This window comes from Malaclemys terrapin, chromosome 6 (assembly GCF_027887155.1).
Source record: "Malaclemys terrapin pileata isolate rMalTer1 chromosome 6, rMalTer1.hap1, whole genome shotgun sequence".
Classification (NCBI taxonomy): Eukaryota; Metazoa; Chordata; order Testudines; family Emydidae; genus Malaclemys; species Malaclemys terrapin.
The window spans coordinates 3,794,715-3,815,840 of record NC_071510.1 but is presented as its reverse complement, the minus strand read 5'-3'; the positions used below and the strand labels follow the sequence as shown (position 1 = coordinate 3,815,840).

At 43.1% G+C, this 21,126-nt stretch overlaps 1 protein-coding gene across 3 annotated transcripts in view; it reads left to right on the top strand.

Moving 5' to 3' along the window:
• FKTN (fukutin) overlaps positions 1-14,723 on the top strand; it is a 32,906-nt gene extending 18,183 nt beyond the window's left edge. For all 3 annotated transcript variants that reach the window (XM_054031281.1, XM_054031279.1, XM_054031282.1), the window contains 5 exons: positions 2,174-2,306; positions 4,798-4,927; positions 6,161-6,294; positions 7,450-7,577; positions 11,770-14,723. In XM_054031281.1, coding sequence (XP_053887256.1) covers positions 2,174-2,306; positions 4,798-4,927; positions 6,161-6,294; positions 7,450-7,577; positions 11,770-11,983 — 739 coding nt within the window. In that variant the 3' untranslated portion in view covers positions 11,984-14,723. The remainder of the gene's footprint in view (positions 1-2,173; positions 2,307-4,797; positions 4,928-6,160; positions 6,295-7,449; positions 7,578-11,769) is intronic.
• The last annotated feature ends 6,403 nt before the right edge of the window (positions 14,724-21,126 follow it).

The window sequence follows — 21,126 nt, the reverse complement described above, 5'->3', positions numbered from 1 at the left end:
GCGTGAGAGATCCAGTAATGGGCCAACCCAGCATTGATTTGTGGTAGGATATTTTGATTTCCAAAGAGGTATGGTAGCACATCTTGCCAGCAGATAATTGAATGACTCTGCTTGTCAGCTTATGTCTGAAATATTTTGAAGTAAATATATGTCAGGAAAGATAGGGGTTGTCATATTAGCAATATCTGATATTAAAGAAGTGTAACCTCTTTCCGTACATTTTGAATTATGCTACAGAGCCAAAACTTGGTCAGAAAACTTCATATGTGACACTCTCAGCATTGAGAAAAGGGGAGGCTACATTTGCAACAAAGGTCATTGTAACAGTACCTAGTGACTAATGTGGAAGAATATTGAAGAGAAACCTCTTTTATGCCAGCATAGCTGGGTCAGAAATGCATTTGAACCCATTGCGTCAAACCCCTCCCCCATATTGGTGCATGCAAATAAGGGAACCCATATTTATGCACAAGTGTGGGGTTTTTCTGATGCAGTAGATTTAGGTCCATTTATTTAGTTGCTTATATATGGACTATTGAAAACCAGTGGTTTTTCAGCCCTGGTTACCTCAGAAATGACCAACTGGAATTTTACCAAAAGCCTCCCCCCAAAAATAAAATTTTGAATGGGCACAAGCAATTTCAGCCGGAATAGGAGTAGTAACATATTATCTGATTCTGCACCATTGAAAACAATGGAAGTGTTGCTATTTACTTAAATGGAACTGGGATCAAGCCTATAGTGCTTTTTATATTCAACGCACTTCACAATGTTAATCCTCACAACACCCCATCAGGTACTTGTATTCTTGCCGTACAAATAGGGAAGCTGAAGCAGCAAGGTTAAGTGAATTGCCTTGTCAGATGTGCAAAGTCTGTGTCAGATCTCGGATGAATTATTTGCCCCCAGTCTTGTGCTTAAACTGTGCTTCTCTTCCATTTTTAAAGTTACTATAAGTGACTGAAATAGGAACTTGGCATGGAAGTGCCTCTACCAAAATTGGTCAAAAACAGGTAGCCTGGCTCTGAACTTCCCCAGAATTCCAGGGTGATCCGATCTGGAGTTTGGGGTGGGTTTTGAGAGAGAATTGACTTCACATTTTCTGTACTGTGACTTTATTTATTTTTTTCATTATAGGGGCCTGATTCTTTTATTCACTTTAGTAAACGTGGTAAAATAGTAGTGTCAGAAATAATTGTACTAAGGTTATAATGGAAGGTTTTAAAAGGAATCCACAGAGAGTAACGTCATTGGGAAATTGATAAAAAGCTCAGTAACGGTTGAGTGGAACTCTTGTAACTTGACTCTTTGCGTCTCAATTTCTCTTTCTAGCTTTCTTTCTATTTTTGCCTTCCCTGAGCAGCATGTACTTTGGTGTTGTAAGCCCAGCCTTCTAAGCCACAACTAGGCTGCCTTCACTTATGCAGTGTTTCAGTAGCATATGAAAAATGGCGAAGCTACACACTTGCTGCAGTCTTGGCAAAGCAAGATGCATACAGCCTGACTGTGAGAATAATATTCCTGCAGTCTACTTGAAATTGTCACAACAACCAGAACAGAAACAAACGCTTGTAGTTTTAAAAAAAAAACTTTTTGCTAAGAATTACTGAGTTACTAAACGTCCCTTCTATACCTTGAACTCTTGTATTTATTATATGCATAAACATTTAAAATCCGGGGCATTAACTATCGAATTGCATTCAACTTTTCAGTTGTCATGAAGGCCTAAACTATTGTTAAATTATTAATATGGGCCAAGGCTTTCAAAATAGGGGCTAATATTAGACTCCTAAATCCATATTTAGGCACTGAATTAAATGGCCTGGTTTTTCAAATGCTCTGAAAATCAGCTCGGTGCGAGCTGCTGGCTATTTGGCACATTTAAAAAATAAGGTGATTTATTCAGTTGTCTAAATATGGATTTAGGAGTCTAATATTAGCCCACATTTTGAAAATCTTTGCCTAGGAGAGTAGTTTGTAGATTTTATTGCACCCAAGAGGTTCTAGTTTTGTGTAACCAGTTGTAATACATTTGGTTATAGGTAGCAACTGCTCAAGTGCGCAACATGTTTTAGATCTTTATAACCTGGGCCAGAGATAGGAGGTGGCGTTTGATTAGTCACCGCTGATGCATTCTTGGCCATGTTAATATAATGTCTTTCTTTCACTGCAGGCCAGAAGTACTACAACTTTCCATTGATGACTTAAAAGTTCAGATTCCAAAAAATCTGTCCCAATTTCTAGAGGAGATGTCACACTCTAGGTTTCTTGAATGTAGGTACAGAGAAGCTCGGGCATTCTTTCAGGTGAGTGGTAATCAGGTAGTGTTTCCACTGAAATGTAAAGTAGATTTCCACTCATAGGCCTCCATCCTGCAAACACTTAGGTATGTGTTTGACTTGAATGGGTCTACTCATAGGCTTAAAAATTAAACTCTTGCATAAGTGCAGCATTGGGGCCTTCGTTCTCAGAAAGTAAAGAAACTAATTTTTTTTTACAATTGAGAGTATAACTAGAACTTTTTTCTCTGAATAACTAAAGATGTTTCATTTGTTTGGTTTTATTCTGGCTGCATTTGTCTCTGCATTTGAAATCATATGGAGAATAAATAAATGGTTATATATAGATTTACACACACTTTAAGACCCCTCTACTCTGTCAGAGTTGTATAAAGCAGCCTTAGAGTAAATGAGAGTCCCAATTTTCTGGTAATTTTTTAATTTTGGTCACAGTAGGATTGACCATGCATTACAGCACGTTTGTAGGGTTATGCTTAAATTTGAGAGTACATTCATTCAAAATCCCCTTTTTCAGGGGCTTGTAACCTTTGAAGTGATTGATTGGGTTGAATCTTTTTAGAGCTTGTTCAGAGTAAAGAAAAAAAAAATTTTTGTTTTGGAAAGTTGGTACCAGAGTTATCCCAGTGGAGACCTTTTGTTGTTAAGATGCTTTTTTGTGCTCTGATAACTTGAAAATGCACTGCTACTTTTAAATGACTGTGCCTCAACTGAAATTAGTGTAAACTTGTAACTTCACTACACTATTTTAACACTTGGTGGCACCAGACAAATTGTAAAAAATGTGCTAAAAATAACCAGAGTGAGCCCAATTCTGTCCCCAGTTGGTATCCATAAGAGTTTTGTAATTGACTTTAGTGAGAGCAGGATCAGGCTCAATATGCATTATTGTTGCAAAGTTGTAAGCTTTGCAGAGGTTTAATCACAGCATTTCCATACACCTCTACCTCGATAGAACGCTGTCCTCGGGAGCCAGAAAATCTTACCGCGTTATATTGAACTTGCTTTGATCCACCGGAGTGCGCAGCCCCGCCCCCCCGGAGCCGCTGCTTTACCGAGTTATATCCGAATTCGTGTTCTATCGAGGTAGAGGTATATTTTGTTTCTTTAATATATACATTCATCTTTTTGGTTTTGGTGTGGATCATTCCAGTAGTACGTTAATACTGACTTTTACATTTTATGAGTTTGGAAAAGATAACAGAGGATGGTTTATTACAGGGGTTCTCAACCTTTTTCTCTCTGAGGCCTCCCTCAATATGCTATAAAAACTGCAGGGCCCCGCGGGGGTGGAGGGGCTTCGGGGCAGGGGCCTTGGGTATAGGCGTAGTTTGACTTCTATTTAGGGGGGAGGCAGGGGCCAGCGGGGCTCGAACAACCTCTGCATGGTGGGGTCCAGGGAGGGAGTGCCACCTCCACCCCGACTCACCTCAGCAGGCCACCCACCTGTCTGGGTTGGTTGGGGAGGGGGAGGGGGGCAAGCAAAAATTATAACTCAAAGGTGGGGAGCTTAGCTCAAAAAATTTGAAAACAGCTTAGGGTGCAGGGAAGGGGTAGCTCAACTTGCAGGAAGGGGGTAGCTGGGGCTGTGTGCACACAGGGTGGCTAGGGGCTGTGTGTAGGCACGGGGGTAACTCACGGTGCAGGGAGAGGGGTACTAGGGGCTGTGTGCTGTGAGGACTCCCCTGCGGTCCCTGTTCCCCAAGGAGTCTGCCAGCCACGGAGCTAGCTCTCCCCGCCTGGGGGGACTCTTACCGACTGCCTCTGCCGGAGCAAATGGTAGCTGAGGAGCATCTTCAACCTGGGGCACCGCAGGAGAGGAAGGAACACTGCTGCTGCCTACTCCGTGGTGCCAGCCAGAGCAGCAGCTGCCCCGCACTGCCCGGCTCCAGCTTCCACCTCCGACCTGGCCAAGGGGCAGGGAGAGGAGATGGGGGGGGGGGGGGGGGAGGTGTGGAACTGCCCCAGGGACTGCCGTAATCTAGTGCTGCAGTTTGGGGGGGAGAGCGCAGATGCCCTCCATGTCCCCAACTCTGCTCATAGGCTCAGGCTTCTGCCTCACAGGGAGCACCAGGCTCGGGGCTCCGGGCTTCAGTCCCACACGGGGTGCTGGGGATCAGGGCTTCAGGCCAGTGAAGCGGGAGCAGGGAGGGGCAGGGATTGGGGCTTCAGCCCTGTGCCGCCCATCTTCAGCCCCACGGGGTGCGCTGGGAATCGGGGCTTCAACCGGCCCCCTTGAAAGGGCTCACGGACCCCCAGGGGGCCCCGGAGCCTCGGTTGAGAACCACTAGTTTATTGTATAGGCACTTAAATTTTACTTTTCTCCTTTCACCGTTTGTATTGCCAAACAGCCACAAGATGGTGGTGTGGACAGTGTCCAGAGACTAATTACGGTCTTGAAAAAAATTGCCCCTTTTTTTTTTTTTTTTAAACTAAGAACATTTTCAAAATTAAGGTGCATTTATGTCTGAAAGTAGTTTCATGTTCCTTAACCCTTTAGCTGTATCCTGATGATGCCTCCCTTGATGCAGTGGAGTTTAGGAAAAAGGCAAAAGCATTGCTTCATCTGGCTGCCCTGACATTAAATAACTTAGGAGTGAGGTTCTGGCTGAGCAGTGGAACATGCCTTGGTAAAGTATTTGAGCTTCTATTGTACTGCTTTTCAACCCCAGTAAAGCGCCTTTTGAAATCTGAAACATTTAATCCTGTTTAGTTCTGGTGCTGGTGGCTGAGATTGTCAGCTGAATGCATCAGGTTAGTAGGGGGTATCTGATAGGTGTGTGAAGCAGTGCGTTAGCACAGTTAAAATAACGTCACTGCTAAGTCAAAATGAGGAATCCACAAATTACAATAAAATAGTATTTGTTTTATTTCCAAGACCCCTTTCAGAAGCCACTTAGAGCCCAGCCATTTGAGATGCTGGACAGGCTTCATATGAAATGTTGAGCGTTTTCATTTAAGTCAGTAGTACTTCAGTACATTGGTCACCTCTCAGGAAACTCTCAGCAGCTTGCAGGACCAGGTCACTAATAATAATTTGTAAAGGTACTTGAAAGAAAATGCAGAGGAATCTTGCTTCTCAGTTATCTTTTATTTTAGATGCAGATTTTTCTCCATCCCACACAAACGTGGTGTTTAGTGTGATAAATTATTTATAAAACTTCAGTATGGGGGGACCGTAGTAACCTATTGACTGTACCAAGGTTGAAAGCAATATCCCAAATTCATTATGGATGAAAGAGAATGTTAAATTCCAAAGTAGATTATAGCCATAGATTTAATAATTCTTGTTAGTATTTCATTAAATGTTAGGGTTTATTTTTGCCTTAAAATGGAGTATTATTTTCGTGATGTGCCATTACCTACGATGTGGCTTAAACAAAAGGGGGTAGGAGGGAGGCATATCTGGTTTCTAGTCTCACCATTTCCCAACAGCAGCACGTAGGCAGTTTACATCCCAGAAATAACTAGTATTTGAAGTGAAGTAATCCATTTTTAAAAATAGAATTGTGACTCCATAAATATTAGATTAAACTTGGCATAAAGGGCTCAGATCAGGAATAGTTTTCTTTTAAAAATGTAAGTTAGAAAACAATGTAAGTTAGGAGAGAGAGAGGGACCGTTTTTTAAGTGGTGGTAGGCTCCTTCACAGTACTCACTTTTCCAGAGGAGACAGCTGGCCACAAGTGGAGTAGCTCCCTATGCTCTTCCTTTTCCAATCCAGGTGTCTCTGTAGAGGGCAGCTGAGTGGCTTCCCCCAAAGATATCTCAGCTAGTGGCACATGAAACTTCATTCTTACTTAGTTTCAGCTCTAGCTGTATATTCACCATGTCTCTGATTTCGTGTTTTCTCCATTTTTTAGGCTGGTATAGACAGTGTAATATTATTCCCTATAGCAAAGACGTGGATTTGGGGGTCTTCATACAAGACTATAAATCTGATATTATTCCAGCATTTCAGAAAGCAGGACTACCACTGAAGCACAAGTTTGGCAAGGTTAGTAAGTAACAAATCTGAACTGTGAACTTTATCTTCATTATAGACACCATCATTTTTCTCAAGGTTCTAGTTGGCTGAAGGTGTTTAAAAACAGTTTTCATAAGAGAGGATCTTGTGGGCCTTGATCGTGCAAATGTTTGTGCACATTTAATTTACCCATATGTAAACTCATTGACGTCATACACTTTCTGGGGCTAGGGGAAATGTGTGTTTTGTACAATACCTTTCATAATGGAATAATGATCCTGCCCCTGAATTCTACTCTGTATGTGGGTTTCTAGCTGTGTGTTAGTGTCACTAGAGAACCTTAAATATGAAGGTGGATTGTGTTCTTTTGGTATTGATTTGGCCTGCTTATAGGGGTATCATTCTGCATAGGCTTGTGCTTACAGCCAGGAGGGGCTGGAAGGGCTGCAAGAGAAGTGCCTCAGGGTGCCCATCAGTGACCCCCAGATGGTTCAAGAAATAGCATTGTTAGACTCCAAAGAGTTGATGGCTACAGTGCAGGATCACAAGGGTGGGGTGAAGAGACAAAATCACAGGTCTCGGACAGAGATGCGGAAGACCTCAGAATTAAAAAAAAACATTGTTGATTAAATGTAATTACAAGTGTTTTATCAGGGCTATATACAGCCCCTATGTCAGTGTGTGATCTCACAAACAGTCTTAGTTTAGCTTGGATTCAGGAGATTCATCATTAACTGGTGCTAATGGAAATATAAAATGAAAAGGAAGGAATGTTAATAAAATTAATTGAGGTTATTCTGCTCTTTTATGTGACTCTCAAACTGGAGTCAGTTTTTTGCATTTTGCGTTCTAATAAAATACTCCTGCTGTGAGATCTGGCTAAAGAAATGTGGTTACACTTGCATTGTTGCCAATATGTATACAGAATAGAGTATGGAAACTGGTCTTCTGTGGTCTTAGAGAGCAGTTGTTTTCTTGGAGAGGGCTTGTTAAAGGGTTTCCTTGCTGACCAGATTCTTTTTTCTCTTTTTACCCTTCAGGTGTCCCCCACTGAGGGGGACACCCAAGATTGTAAGAAGGCAATTACTCCCCTGTAACATGTCAGCACAAATAAATCACAGGCAACCTCTTGGTTTTTTCCTGATTGTTTTATGAGGATATGAAGTGTATTTGTCTGTCTCACAGGTAGAAGACAGCTTGGAACTCTCCTTTCAGGGAGAAGATGATGTGAAACTTGATATTTTTTTCTTCTATGAAGATGACGACCACATATGGAATGGAGGAACTCAAGCCAAATCGGGCAAGAAATTTAAGTATGAATTCATTTCAAGTCTATAGAAGGGAAAACTAGTTGAACAAGTTGTTACAGCATTAGATGCTGTTATTAAGTACGATGTGTTACTGTAATGGCAAAGTTTTAGAAATAGTAGTTACAACAGTTGGTATTTAGCTTTATCCTCCAAGCAAGAAGGTGCTTCAGGAAGAGAAGAATTTGTAGAGATTTTGCACAGTGAGGGCTGGAGAAATGGGAAGAGAAACAGTGACATTTAAGTGTCTCATCAAATTGGTGTTATATTCAGCATTGTCAGCGTGCTCTTTGAAAATCTGCAGTAACCTTGGAATCTAATTGTTAAACAGATGTCATCTGGACTAAGACAAGCACTAGTTTAATAAAAAGGGAAAAGGGGACTCAAGCTACAATTTTTTTCTTTCAAGTGCTTGTTTTTATGTATTTTGTAGCACTGAGGGTTCAGTCATCTATTTGTGTGATTAGAGATTATGGCACAGGGGCTCACCAGTCCTTGCAAAATAACCCAACTCATTGAGATTCTGCAGAATGGTCCACAACAATACATTTCACAGTAGCATTTCTGCAGTGATATGGGCCGTTACTCTCAAATGCCTTTGGTATTTTTTAAAGTATGTTCCTGTTATTAAAGTGGTTTAGGAAACATGGAACACCATTTACAGTATCTTGCTCTTTTCTGTATCAGATATGCAGGTAAATGTAGATTTAAGCATGCAGGTTAAGTTCATGGAGGACAGGTCCATCAATAGCGGTTAACGAGGAGAGTCAGGGAGGCAACCCAATGCTCTGGGTGTCCCTAAACTTCTGACTGCCAGAAGCTGGGACTGAATGACAGGGGATGGATCACTCGATAATTGCCATGTTCTGTTCATTCCCTCTGAAGCATCTGGTGGTGGCCACTGTCAGGAACAGGATACTGGGCTAGATGGACCCTTGGGTCTGACCCAGTGTGGTCATTCTTATATTCTTAGGTAAACAGTCAGCTGAGCAAACTCAGCCTGGGTTCTGAGAGTTAGACTGGGTTCTTTCCATCTGATACCTCATCTCCAGTGATAAAGGTTGTGCGGGCCAAAGGTTGTGCCATACCTATGTTGTGACATCTAGTTCTTTGCCAAAAGAGCTGACATTCTCTTCCAAAATTATATGTGTGTACCAGTCATTATGGGCATGAAAGCAGCGTTTTTTCTCCCTGCACAAGGCAGAATGCCTCCCATGTGTGAGAATGGATGTTGGCTTTGAATTCATGCTCCAATGTTGTGCCCAAGGTGCTGCACTCTTGGATATGGTACAGATGTTCTAATCCTTTTTATTTATTTATTTTATTTTTGCTTGTTAAGCAGTATTGGAGAAAGGCCGGTATGGAAGTTTGGTCTGTGATAGTCAGGTGGGGTTAGAAAGTAGTCAATATAATAAAAACTTGAAATCCTAAAGAGGTGCTTCCTAGGTATAGTAAACTATATCTAATATATATCAAAAAGGAGCATGGAGATTAGTCCTCTTGATCAGTAACAGAATGTACCTGTTTAGGATGTCCTAACCTAGCTTCCATTGTATTAAATACCTTCTTAAAAGGAGAGATACAAGGAGAGAGGTTTTTTTTAAACAGTTAAACCTTATTATTAACCACTCTTGACTTTAAAGGTTGGGATACCCACCACCATTAGGTGCTTTCACTTTGTTCTTTCAAAATGATTGTGGAACGTGGGAGGAAATGAGGTTGGTCAGCCAAGACAGAAGTTATTCTGTTTAAGTCGTGCTAGAATCTAATTCTTCAGCTTGGAGTGAGTTTCTAAGAATTATCACCTTAAAAACAGAGCTTTCTACTGTACGAGGCTGCAGATGGGAGAGTTTCTAAACATCAAAGTGACAACTATAGAGTTTAGAAGCGATAGAGTTACTGCTGCAGAAATTAGAAGCTCTGTCATAAGTACATACGGAGCTCATGTGAACTTTTTATATTGTCGTATCTCGAAGTGACCTCAACTAGGTCTGAGCCCCTGATCTCTGGATTGACTGTTCTTCAAGAATAAATGGTGATAATACAGTAGAAGCTCAGAGTTACGGACACCTTGGGAATGGAGGTTGTCTGTAACTCTGAACAAAGCGCAGTTCGGGCTCCAAATCCAACAGCTGACACTCCAAGCAGCAGCCGCACGCAGCCCTGGCATGAGTTTGCAAGCTTGTCCCCTTCGGCCAGGGACGTGTGTGAGAGAAAACAGCATGTCCCCTTCCTGGCGGGGAGGGGAAGGGAAGGAGGGGAGAAAGCTGCGCAGACCCCAGCGTTGCTCCTTCACTGCAGACTATAGCTGCCTTGGGCTGGCAGCCCCAATGTCTTGCTGTAAGTGGCTGCCCTGAAGGTGGGGGTGGGGTGGGGACAAGCAGCCCAGGTGTGCCTACCTTTAAGATGCAATACAGGCACAGTAGAGTACTTGCTTTTTTTTTCCCCTCCCCTTTCTCTCTGCTGCTGCCTGATTGGTTACTTCCGGTTTCACCTGGTGTCCAATTGTCTGGTCAGTGCATAACTCTGGTGTTCATATCTTTGTGGTTCTACTGTACCAGAATTTCTATGCTTGGGAGCGAATGCTGCAGAATTTAGAAGCTCTGAAGTTACTGTGGTGTAGCAACAACTTAATATTTCACAGTAGAAACAATAAGATATATTAGATTTAAATCAACCAACTAAACAAACAAATCACCTTGGGAAATAAACAAAAAACTTAGCAATAGGGTAAATAGTATTAGTATAGGAACACTATGAATTTCTTCATTTTCGAACATTAATTTAGTAAAATTTTATTGGAATAATGATAGTCGTATAATTATTTACAACTATAAGTATTTTAACAACGTTTTTGCTTCTGAATTATAAGGACAATGCAGCTGGTTGATCAGCAGACACTTTTATGCTGGCATTTGAGAGACTGTTAATTTGACATCATAGGAGTGTTGTGCCTTAACTAGTGTGTAGTAAGGTTTGTTGCAGACTTCTGTTACGGAACTGGTGTGATCAGATCAAAGCCTTTTTACCAGGGCTTTGGAGCAGAGCCTGGAGCTGGAGCGCGGAGCAGTAGGTTTTTGCCTGGAGCCGGAGCGGACCAGTTCAAAAATTTGATTGCTCCAAATCTCTGATTTTTACCACACAGAGTAAATGCCCAGTGTAGAATGCTCGCCAGTTATGTACTTCATACTAGAAGTGATCTTAATGCTTTACAGTCATGAATAAAAGCAGGGTCCCTACTCCAAGAAATGTATAATTTGAATAACCAAAATATAGATGAAGGATGTGGGAAAGGAAAGCAAAGTATCTGAGCAGTTACGTTTGGCACATGTTGTTTTAATTTTTTAGAATTGTATCTATTTTTCTCTTTTGTTCTTGTGGAGCTGGTTTCATAACTTCCTCAAGAGATGCCTTGAATAGACACTTTTGTGAGTATGGCCCTAGTCCTGCAAACACATATATTGTGATTAATTTTACGCACAGGAATATATATATGCATGTGCACGGCACATGTGCTGCTCCTGGGGCTGCTCGACTACTATTTGTCCAGGTCAGCATGTAGGGTTACAGTCTAACCTGAAGTAACTTGTCCTGGGTTTGCATCACAAGTCAGTGACAAAGTTGGAAGTAGATCCTAAGCTCCCTGTCCTGTATCTTCTCCATTGGATCACCTGGGCATTGCTGGTATGTCTCATTCTACCACAGGTGTGAGAAGAGGGAGGGACATTCTGCATAGGTCTGGCAACTTGTATTACTTCGATGCCCCATGGCAGGTTTGGTTTTCTTTGTGATTTATATTTTTAAGGGCATTGCATCTGCAGCGAAGCAGTCAGGGAGAGTGTATTGAGCATGTAGCCATAATAAAACTCCAACTTCAAAGCACTTGACAGCCATTAACTAGTTAATACTCACAACATCCCTGTAAGGTAGATAAGTCATTATTACCCCTATTTCACAGATAGGAAACAGAAGTGGGGAGGTTAAGTCACTCGCCCAAAGTCATGCAGCAAGTCATGGGCAGGGAAAGAATTGAAATGCAGGTGTCCCTGACTCTGTCTTATGCTCTGGCCACAATACACAATCTGTACTCCTTCATAATTTTAAAAATCAAATGGTGTAGTGGTTGCCAAGGTTTTGTTTACTAAATATCATACCTATCTTTGAGTCTTAACTATTGTGTTCTCTTATTGTAACATAGGTACCTGTTTCCTAAGTTTACACTGTGTTGGACTGAGTTTGTAGAACTCAAGGTACATGTGCCTTGTGAAACCCTCCGATATGTCGAAGCCAACTACGGCAAGGACTGGAAGGTACCTGTGAAGGTGTGGGACTGGAAAAGCTCTCCATCCAATGTGCAGTACAATGGGATGTGGCCTGTTGATGAATGGGATGATGTCATTCAAGTCTACTGATCACATGGATGTAACCAGGATTTGTTTGGTACCATCGGACCTATCCATGCTCAAATTCCCTCACCCCAAGATGTCGAGATCAGTTTTCTGATCAGTTTTCATACATTTCCTAAGGAGAGCTTGAATCTTTATTGGTATAATAGGTGGTGTGTGTACTTCTAACGGCACTTGTATCTGACATTCTCTGTGACAGCTAAAGGAAGAGAATGAAGGTAACGTGTGAACTCAGAAGACTAGCTGAGAGGAAAGAGGTACAAAAGGAATGTAAGAAAGATTGAAGTGGGAATATAGGCAGGAAAAAATTAAACTTGAACCCAGACCAAATGGTTCAGCATGCTTTGTCTCGTGGGGGGGGAAATTCAGCACTGAAATACTAGAGTGGAGATAGATAAATTGATCTAAAGCATCCCCTAGTGGTTGTGGCAGTCAGTCTGACTTCAGAGGTTACTGGAATGTTGTCCAGTTACTCAGAGCAGGAGTGACTGCTTTGTGAAAGGGCACAACTAAGATAACGAGGGATACAAAGGTAGCCCTGGATGAAAAGGTGGATTAAGACACTGAAGAGTCCTATTCCCATCAGAGGAGGTGTGGGCTTTCCTAATATGTCCTTGGGAAAATCTGAGCTTGGGGCTCAGTTAACAAAAGTAGAGATGTTTTCTATTAACCACTTTATGTAGATATGTCAGGGAATGCTATCTACTGTTTATTTTTTTAACATGGAGCCATATGCTACAGGGGGACACTTTGTATAAAAGGAGAATCCAGAATTCTGATCGTTGATGCTCTAAACCATGGGTCTCAAGTAACCTGGGAGTTGTAAACAGTTAGATACTTTCTTTACAGTTAGATAGGAGTGGAGTCCTGAAACTTCTTTGTTGTTGTTGTAACCTGGGGTCATGGTATGGACGAGGTTGAGAATCACTACCCTCATCTTTTAAGTGTAAACCCCAGGCTGTTAATTTGTAGACAGCTGCCAACTCCTTCCTCAGATTTACAATAGTGTAATCTAAAGGCCACTGCTGGTGTGTCACTGGGTTTAAAAACCTCACAGCTGTATCTCCTCTCATTGCTACTTGCATTTTTGGTCAGTACAGTAAACTTCCTTGTATTTCATTTAGGGGAGGGATTGCTGAATAATAGCTTCTGTCTGAACCTGTGCTTGAATCCATTTAGCAAGATGGATCTAGAGTATTCCCAAAGTGAAGTCAGTGAAGCCAAATGACCCTGATTTGTTCAGCTCCTTCTCAGTGGGCAAGTCAAGAGCTTGGGGTTGTTAATGAAATATGAATACCAAATGTACTGGCGCTAACCCTGGAGCACTCATGGTGCCAATGTCAAGGAGTTAAGCAGTTTTGATGCTTTCATATCTGTGTATAATAAGGCTGTAGTCCAGATTTCTTTCCTGGAGTATGATGGTTCGCTACAAGTCACAGCTTTTTTGTTACTGGCTACAAATAAGACAATTTTTTTTTTTTGTATTCAGTTGATACATAAATACTGAATTTTTCAGGTATTTGTATCCAAGTTAATACTGTTTTGAGTAGCTAACACAGCTGCATCTGAGTGACTGTTTTACTGCTGTACCATTCCAGGTGCACTCTGGGGCTTCCCTGGTATTTACAGAGTGCACAACACACTGTATTCCTGCCAACCCTCCTAGTTCCAGAACTCTCCTGCCACTGAATACTGCAGTAAATAATTCAGAATTTGGCAAGTACTTAAAAAAATGGATTTGTCACATCCTTAATTACTACTGGCTTTTTAAACACTACAAAAACATTGGTGTTTTTTGTCAAATTGGGGAGGGGAAAAGGTTAAATCCTAGTAATGTTTTTACTTGATGAGGTGAAGCACTGAGTCTGGGAAGGATGAGTTTTCACGTGGTACTTTTTGCATTCTTTTTTGTTGCGTACGGCCTAAAGCTAATCTCCTTTTGATGGTTTTATTATTCAGAGCTCTGTGTTAAGCAGCACTATGCTATTAAATAAGGTACAGTTGCTCTCTGTTTTTACAATGTGATAGAACTTTGGAATGGAAAGATAAGATAGTGTCAGGATAGAAAATGTGCAATCCTGTCACAAGTTTGTGATTTTATATTTGTAAATGGAAAGGACAAACAAAGCAAAAACAAAAATGCTCATCCCCTAAGCAGAATAGAATGTTTGAAATATCTGACTGCAATACTGTATATGTGTGCGTGTGTTTAACTTATTGTCCAGGCTGTTAAAATCCTCAGAAGAAATGTATTCTTTAACACTGACTAAGGCCGTGTCTACACTACCACTTATGTCACTCAGGTTGTGAAAAAAACATCCCCAGGAGCAACAGAAGTTTCACTGGCCGAAGTGCCAGTGTGCACGGTGCTATGTTGGCGGAGAGCTTTTCCCGATGACATTGCTGCTGCCGCTCGTTGAGGTAGTTTTAGATGTCTCTGGGAGAGGTCTCTTCCGTCGGCAGAGAGCAGCTACTCGAGCACTCTTACAGTGGTGCAACTGCATCGGCACAGCTGTGCTGCTCTAAGCTCACTAGTTTAGACGTGGCCTGAATGAATGAGTTTAATTTTCCACTCAGTCTGCTAACGTACAATTACGTTTTGTTATCTAGGGCAGCATTTTTAACATACGGTTCAGTGTTACTGTGGACTAATTCGAAGAGGAATGTTTTTGATCTTTGTTTTTTTAAATTGTTTATTGACCATGTTTACCTGAAGCTGTTATTTTAATAAACTCTATGAAAACAGTGTTGTTGTACAGAGTACCAGAAGTGATTTACTGTATCTGAGAAATAGGTGGCATGGATTAGATTCTTCCTTTACTTACACGGGTTCAATCCCACTGACTTCACTGTGGTTGCACAGGTGTAAGTGAGGGAAAAATTTGTGCCACCTTACCCAGCTCCTGCTGCAAACCTTTCTGACATTCCCTGGTTTATTTACCCACTCTTGTCACTTACCTGCATCCCTTTCTTTCTGTAGTTGCTATGCCCACACGAGAACGCAGAAGGGTAACAGCAAGAGTAACAGATTCCTCACATTTGTCAGAAATGTAGTAGTTTTTTAGCGACATCTACACACTTCGCTCCACCTCTAGAACTCTGCTGGTCTGCTTTCTTTACTTGTGAGCCTAGTTTTTGCTTCCACCAATATAAAATCTAAACTTATTACAACAAATGCCACATGGTGAAACAACATAAGGAAAGAGGCAGAAGATTCTGGAGGAAGGATGAGCAAAACCAAAAGCAGCAAACAAATATACCAGGGCAGGTTTGAACCCAGGATGTAGTTGTATCCATTTTGCAGAATATTTCTAGGGGTCTTCCTTGAGAAATCGCTTATTGCAGCTTCCCCTTCAGAAAATGGTTCCTCTGCTGATAGATCAGATCATGTCTTCAACAGACACACAGTAAGATAGAAAAGTAGAAAATTAATGATACATTATACTCAAACTGGAATCATTTCCTGCTGCCTTATCCTGTTATGCATCTGGCTCACCCTGTCATGCTGGAGATGATTTGTAGCTGTGCTCAGATCACCCCACGCGGTGTGTTGCTCTTGCTGTCGCTTAAGCTTGACAACCAGAGCCAGCGTGACAAAATTAATTCCTTGATACTGGAAGTCACATTTTCTGATGTTAGTGCTCTATGCAAACGCCAAATGCAGACCGTGGACTATTGTAATAGTATTTTTCATCACTACTGAGTAAATGGCAGACTTAAAAATCTCCATTGGTTCTGTTATGAAGCACTGAATTGTGGGGGAGGCACACACAATCTAAGCCCAGATGCATTTTTGACTTTGCAGATTTGTTCTCTCTAACTAAAAAACCCACCTTATTTTTGAAAATGAAAATTTTTGTAGGCTGCATGGTGTAGTTCTGATCTCACTGCAACAGTGTGAGTGCTTAATCCTGCAAGGTGCCAAGTACTCTGGGCCCCGATCTAGCAAAGCATTTAGGCACAGCTTAACTTTAAGCATATGAATAGTCCTGTTGAAGATGTAGCCCGGTGGGATTCTTGGACAAGAAACAGGTGGGTTTTTTGTTTGTTTGTTAACTGTGCAAGGCCATCCATCGTGAGATCTTACACCAGCCTGTGCTAATTAGAAGTCATTAGTGGGTTACTGATATTGGGTTGAAAATATAAATAAAAAGGGATATAGAAATAATGTGCAGAAGTTGATAAATACAAAGAAAATCACTATTTATCTTTTAAAATATTTAAGTAAATTTAACTGTTGCACCTGTTCATATAAATGGATATCTATCTACAGGATGAGTCTAGTATTGACAACAGGATGTATGTCTCAGCTCTAACTTCAAGGAGGCTACTCATGTGAGTAAAGTGAAACGTTCTGGATCTAGTCAGAAAGAATCTTGTGTGTAGAATCTGGGTCTTAGTTTGATATAAATTTAATGCACAAATATTTTGATATAATCTTTTGTTCAATCCCTGATTTTGGATGTCATTTCTTCACACTTTATTCCATTTCCGGATGAGTTAGCTGCATTTTGATCAACATTTGAAACTGCAGCAGTGTGTGACTTATAGATATTTGTTTTTATTTTATTTGTGTTACGTACACTCCTAGAGACCCCAACCAAGATTGGAGCCGGATTGTGTTAGGTGCACTGTACAAACAAGTAGTCAGAAACAGGCTGCTGCAATCTAACTAGACAAGTCAGAAAAAGATGGAGGGGGAAAGAGGCACAGAAAGGTGAAGCCACTTGCCCATGGTCACACAACAGGTCAGTGACAGCTGGGAATAGACCCTGGGCCTGGGTCCCAGTCCAATGGAGTCCACTTTCCTTACCTGGCTCTAGAAGAGTTATTCTGAGAATTCCACACGGCCATTTTGAAAAGATTGTGCTATTTAGTTTATTCTCCCTGTTGGCTGAAAGTTAGTATTTGTCATTAAATGATGGCCTGTGTTTGTTTTACTGTACATTTTGACTGATTCTCTAAATGTGTCTTATTTCGGCTGTCTTTCATTTCAGTTTTACTGATAAAGTCATAGCATAATTTTTTGCAAAGAGGATTATTAAAAAGGAACTATTTTGCTTGTTGATTAACCACTGCCACCCTAACTTTCCAATGAGTTGAAGAAAAGCTGCATGTGAAGGGCCAGCGGTTTAAAAAAGCTCACCCCCAACAGCTCCCATTCTGGTGCTTGAATAGTGGGGCAAGATTTTAAAACACGCTTGGTACCCAGCAGCTCCCATTAGGAACAATGGAGAATCCCCGTCACCCACCTTGGGAGTACTAGGAGTTGCAGGGTTTTGAGCACGCTTGAAGATCTAGTCCATTTAGGTGCTAAAGCGAGAGCTCAGCTTTTTGAAAATCTGGCCCCAATTGAGGGTGCTGAGCACGTTGGGAAATCTGGCCTGCAATCGATGATGGGCTGGATCCTGTATCTCTTGGGAGGCGCTGAGCACCTCCATTTGTCATGGACAGTGCTCAGCATCTTGCAGGAAAAGGCCCTTTGAGTTGTCCCTCCACCCCCAAGCTTTTAAAAATATGACTGGGAAGGCGTGATTGGTGGCTGCTGCTTTCCAGTCACCTGTCCTGCTAGCAAAGACAGGAAGAAGTCACACTAATAAATCCAACTTTCTCTGCCATCCACATAAAGAAGTGCAGGTGCTTTGTATTATGCGTTTCCCTTGGAACAGTGTCGGTGATGGAGACACGGTTCATGGCCTTAAAAACAAGTGAACTTTAACTTCTGCTACTTCAGAAATCTTTCTGTTTATGGTGCGTGTCCCGTATTTTTTTACGTAAAATTGCAAGGAAGACAAAATTCTGTATTTTAGCTGCCAATTTCTCCACAGTCAGGGAGTCTATCAGGTTTTTTTTTTGTTCTTGTGTATGTGATATTACAGTGATCAGGTCTGTATAAAAACACAGACAACGTTCCAAAGATCAGATTGTCAGGGTAACGCCCATTTTCACTACTCGTGCCTGTCTTTTATTAGTTATTTGTGGAATGCTGTAAGTGTATGAGCCATCTCACAAGATTCTTGACAAACACCTCTGACTGGAGAGGCTTAACCAGACCAATACGAAGCCAGAGACAACCGTTCACATGTAAGTAGGTGTGAAAATGTTATCTGTGTCCTGCATAACAGCAGAGCAGATCCCCTCACCTAGTACAGAGACAGCTTCAATGACAGCTGATTTACACCAGCTGTGGCTCTAACCTAATAGCATCCAGCCTCTACCGTGATTCAGTGTTATACACAGATGTACTATTGACTTAGGCTGTAGCAGGGTACAGTAGTTAAAATCTGAATAAGAGTTTCAGAATCATCCAGGTCAGATCCATAACTAAGGAGGTTTGGGTAAAAGCTCTTCCCAAGGAAACAGTGCCAATGAAAGGTTCGCTTTTGAAGGAGGGATATAATAAACACTACTGAATTATAAATCCTTCCTCCTGTCACTCAAACAGAAGCTATGGGCTGAGTGAGATTCTCTGCCCTGTGTGGTGGATAAGGGTGAACATCTCAACACAACCCTCGATCACTTTACCTGCTCTGCCTAATGCAGTCTTACAGAATAGCAATCAGATCCTACACTTGGGCCCAGCTTGGATGCTGGCGGGCCGACATCTGAAAGGAGCTGTCTAGCTGAAGTTCAAAACATTCCGTACCAAAGCAGGAAAGCCTCAACCAGACTGACTTAGAAAGGTAAGTGGAAGAGGTTTTCTATCTCAGCTGTCTCCCACAACACCACCCATTTCAGCAATATCGGACTACTTGCCTTGAAATAATCTGGACTTTGTCATCTCCATAATGGTCCATTTAGCAGCAATATCTGCACATCACCGTCCTATCCAGGGCCACATTGTATTTACTCTCCCTACAGTGGCTAGATTCCTTAAGGGCATTACTCATTTTTCCCTCTGTTCTAGAGCCCCCTTTCTTTTGGGACCTCAATGTAGTATTAACGAGGTTGGTGCATCCCCTCTCTTTTAGCCCTTAACAGCTTGTTCCCTTTTTTCCTTCTGTCAATGAAGAGTGCCTTTCTAGGAGCCATTACATCAGCTCAAAGGTAGGGAAGATTCAGGACCTCACGGTGAGTTGACATGATACAGTGTTTTATAAGGACAGGGTCACTGTAACGGGTGAGACTCACCGCTATGGCGCCTCCTGCTGTCGTCCTGGGAATTCGCTCTTTCACAGCCTTGGATCGCACGCTGCAGGCCCCTATCTTGCCTCGACGGGCCCCCGTGTCTCTCCCGGACCCCGGTGCCCCTTTCCACTGGGGTTCTGCCCCTGGCAGTACCCCCAGTCTCAGTGGGTCTCCCTTCCCCAGAGAACCTTACCCCCACCTTGCCTCAGTCTTGGCTACCCCTAACCCCCATTCACTGGGGCAGACTACAGTATGATTGCCACTCATCACTGGCAAGGAGGGTATGGGCCTGCTGCCTCTGCCTACCTGTGGGCTGCCCTCTGCAACCCCAGTACCTTTCTAGCGGGCCCTTCCTTCGGCCTGCAGCCTGGGGCTCTGCTAGGCTGGAGCTCCCCGGCCCTTTCCCAGCACTGCTCTACCCTCAGTACCTTCCTCAGCTCCCCAGGCAGCCTGGTCCCTCCCTCTCCAAAGGCAAGAGAGCGAGCGAGCGGCTGTGCTCCTGGCCCACTGCCCTCTTATAAGGGCCAGCTGAGCCCTGATTGGGGCATGGCCACAGCTGAGGCTGCTTCCCCAATCAGCCTGGGAGCTACTTACTCCAGCAACAGCCCTCCCCTGGGCTGTTTTAAGCCGCTCCGGGCCGGAGCCGGTGACCACCCTGTGAACCAATTGATCTCCCAGGTTTTTTCCCCAACCCTAGGGGAAGCAGAACATCACACACAATGTCATACTACTGTAACAGGACAAAATTGTTGACGGGTTCAGTCAGAGACCCCATTGGGACTGTTACCTGACATGCTGAAATTACCTCTGAGCCTGTTTTCCCTGCTAGCTTGGGACTCCAGAACCCTGCCTTGTTGAGCCAGGCACGCTAGCCTGCTGCAACACAGACCCAGGGTCTGGGCCACGCCCCCAAAGCTGCAGACTTTGAGCATAGCTACACTTGCAAATGTCGAACGCTTTGAGTTAAACCAGTCTTTGGAGAGCACAGTAGGGAAAACGCTGCAGTCGGTCCACATTGACAGCTGACAGCGCACTGGCGTGGCCACATTTGTGGCACTTGCAGCAGCATTGGGAGCGGTGCATTGTGGGCAACTATCCCACAGAGCACCTCTTCCCATTCTGGCGCTGTGGCATGTGGGAAGCAGGTGGAGGGTGCGGGGCATTCTGGGTCCTGTCCCAACGCCCCGTGATGCATCGGTTCGGATCCCAGCAACCCCTCTGCTTCCATCCACAATTGGCGCCATTGTCAACGTTTTTTGTACTGCACGCTCGGTCTTCCCTTTCGGTCTGCGGGAATGGAGCCCAAACTGCTGAGGAATATGCTGACGAGTCTCGCCAGCACGTCACGTTTGGCAGTCGAGTTATTCCTTAAGAAACAAAATGACAGCGAGGAGTCCGAGGATATCTACTCAAGTAATGCATATGACACGAGATTGCTTGTGGCATTCACAGACATGCTCACCACCGTGGAACGGCGCTTTTGGGCTCAGGAAACAAGCACTGAGTGCAAGTCTGGGATGACTAGCAGTGGCTGCAGAGCTTTTGGATGAGAAAAGCCACTTTCATAGGACTGTGTGATGAGCTCGCCCCCACCCTACGGCACAAGGACACGAGATTGAGAGCTGCCCTGATGGTGGAGAAAGCGGGTGGCTATTGCAAGCTGGAATCTGACAGCCACCGATCAGTCATAGAATCATAGAATATCAGAGTTGGAAGGGACCTCAAGAGGTCATCTAGTCCAACCCCCTGCTCAAAGCAGGACCAGTTCCCAGCTAAATCATCCCAGCCAGGGCTTTGTCAAGCCTGACCTTAAAAACCTCTAAGGAAGGAGATTCCACCACCTCCCTAAGTAACGCATTCCAGTGTTTCACCACCCTCCTAGTGAAATAGTTTTTCCTGATATCCAACCTGGACCTCCCCCACTGCAACTTGAGACCATTGCTCCTTGTTCTGTCGTCTGCCACCACTGAGAACAGCCGAGCTCCATCCTCTTTGGAACCCCCCTTCAGGTAGTTGAAGGC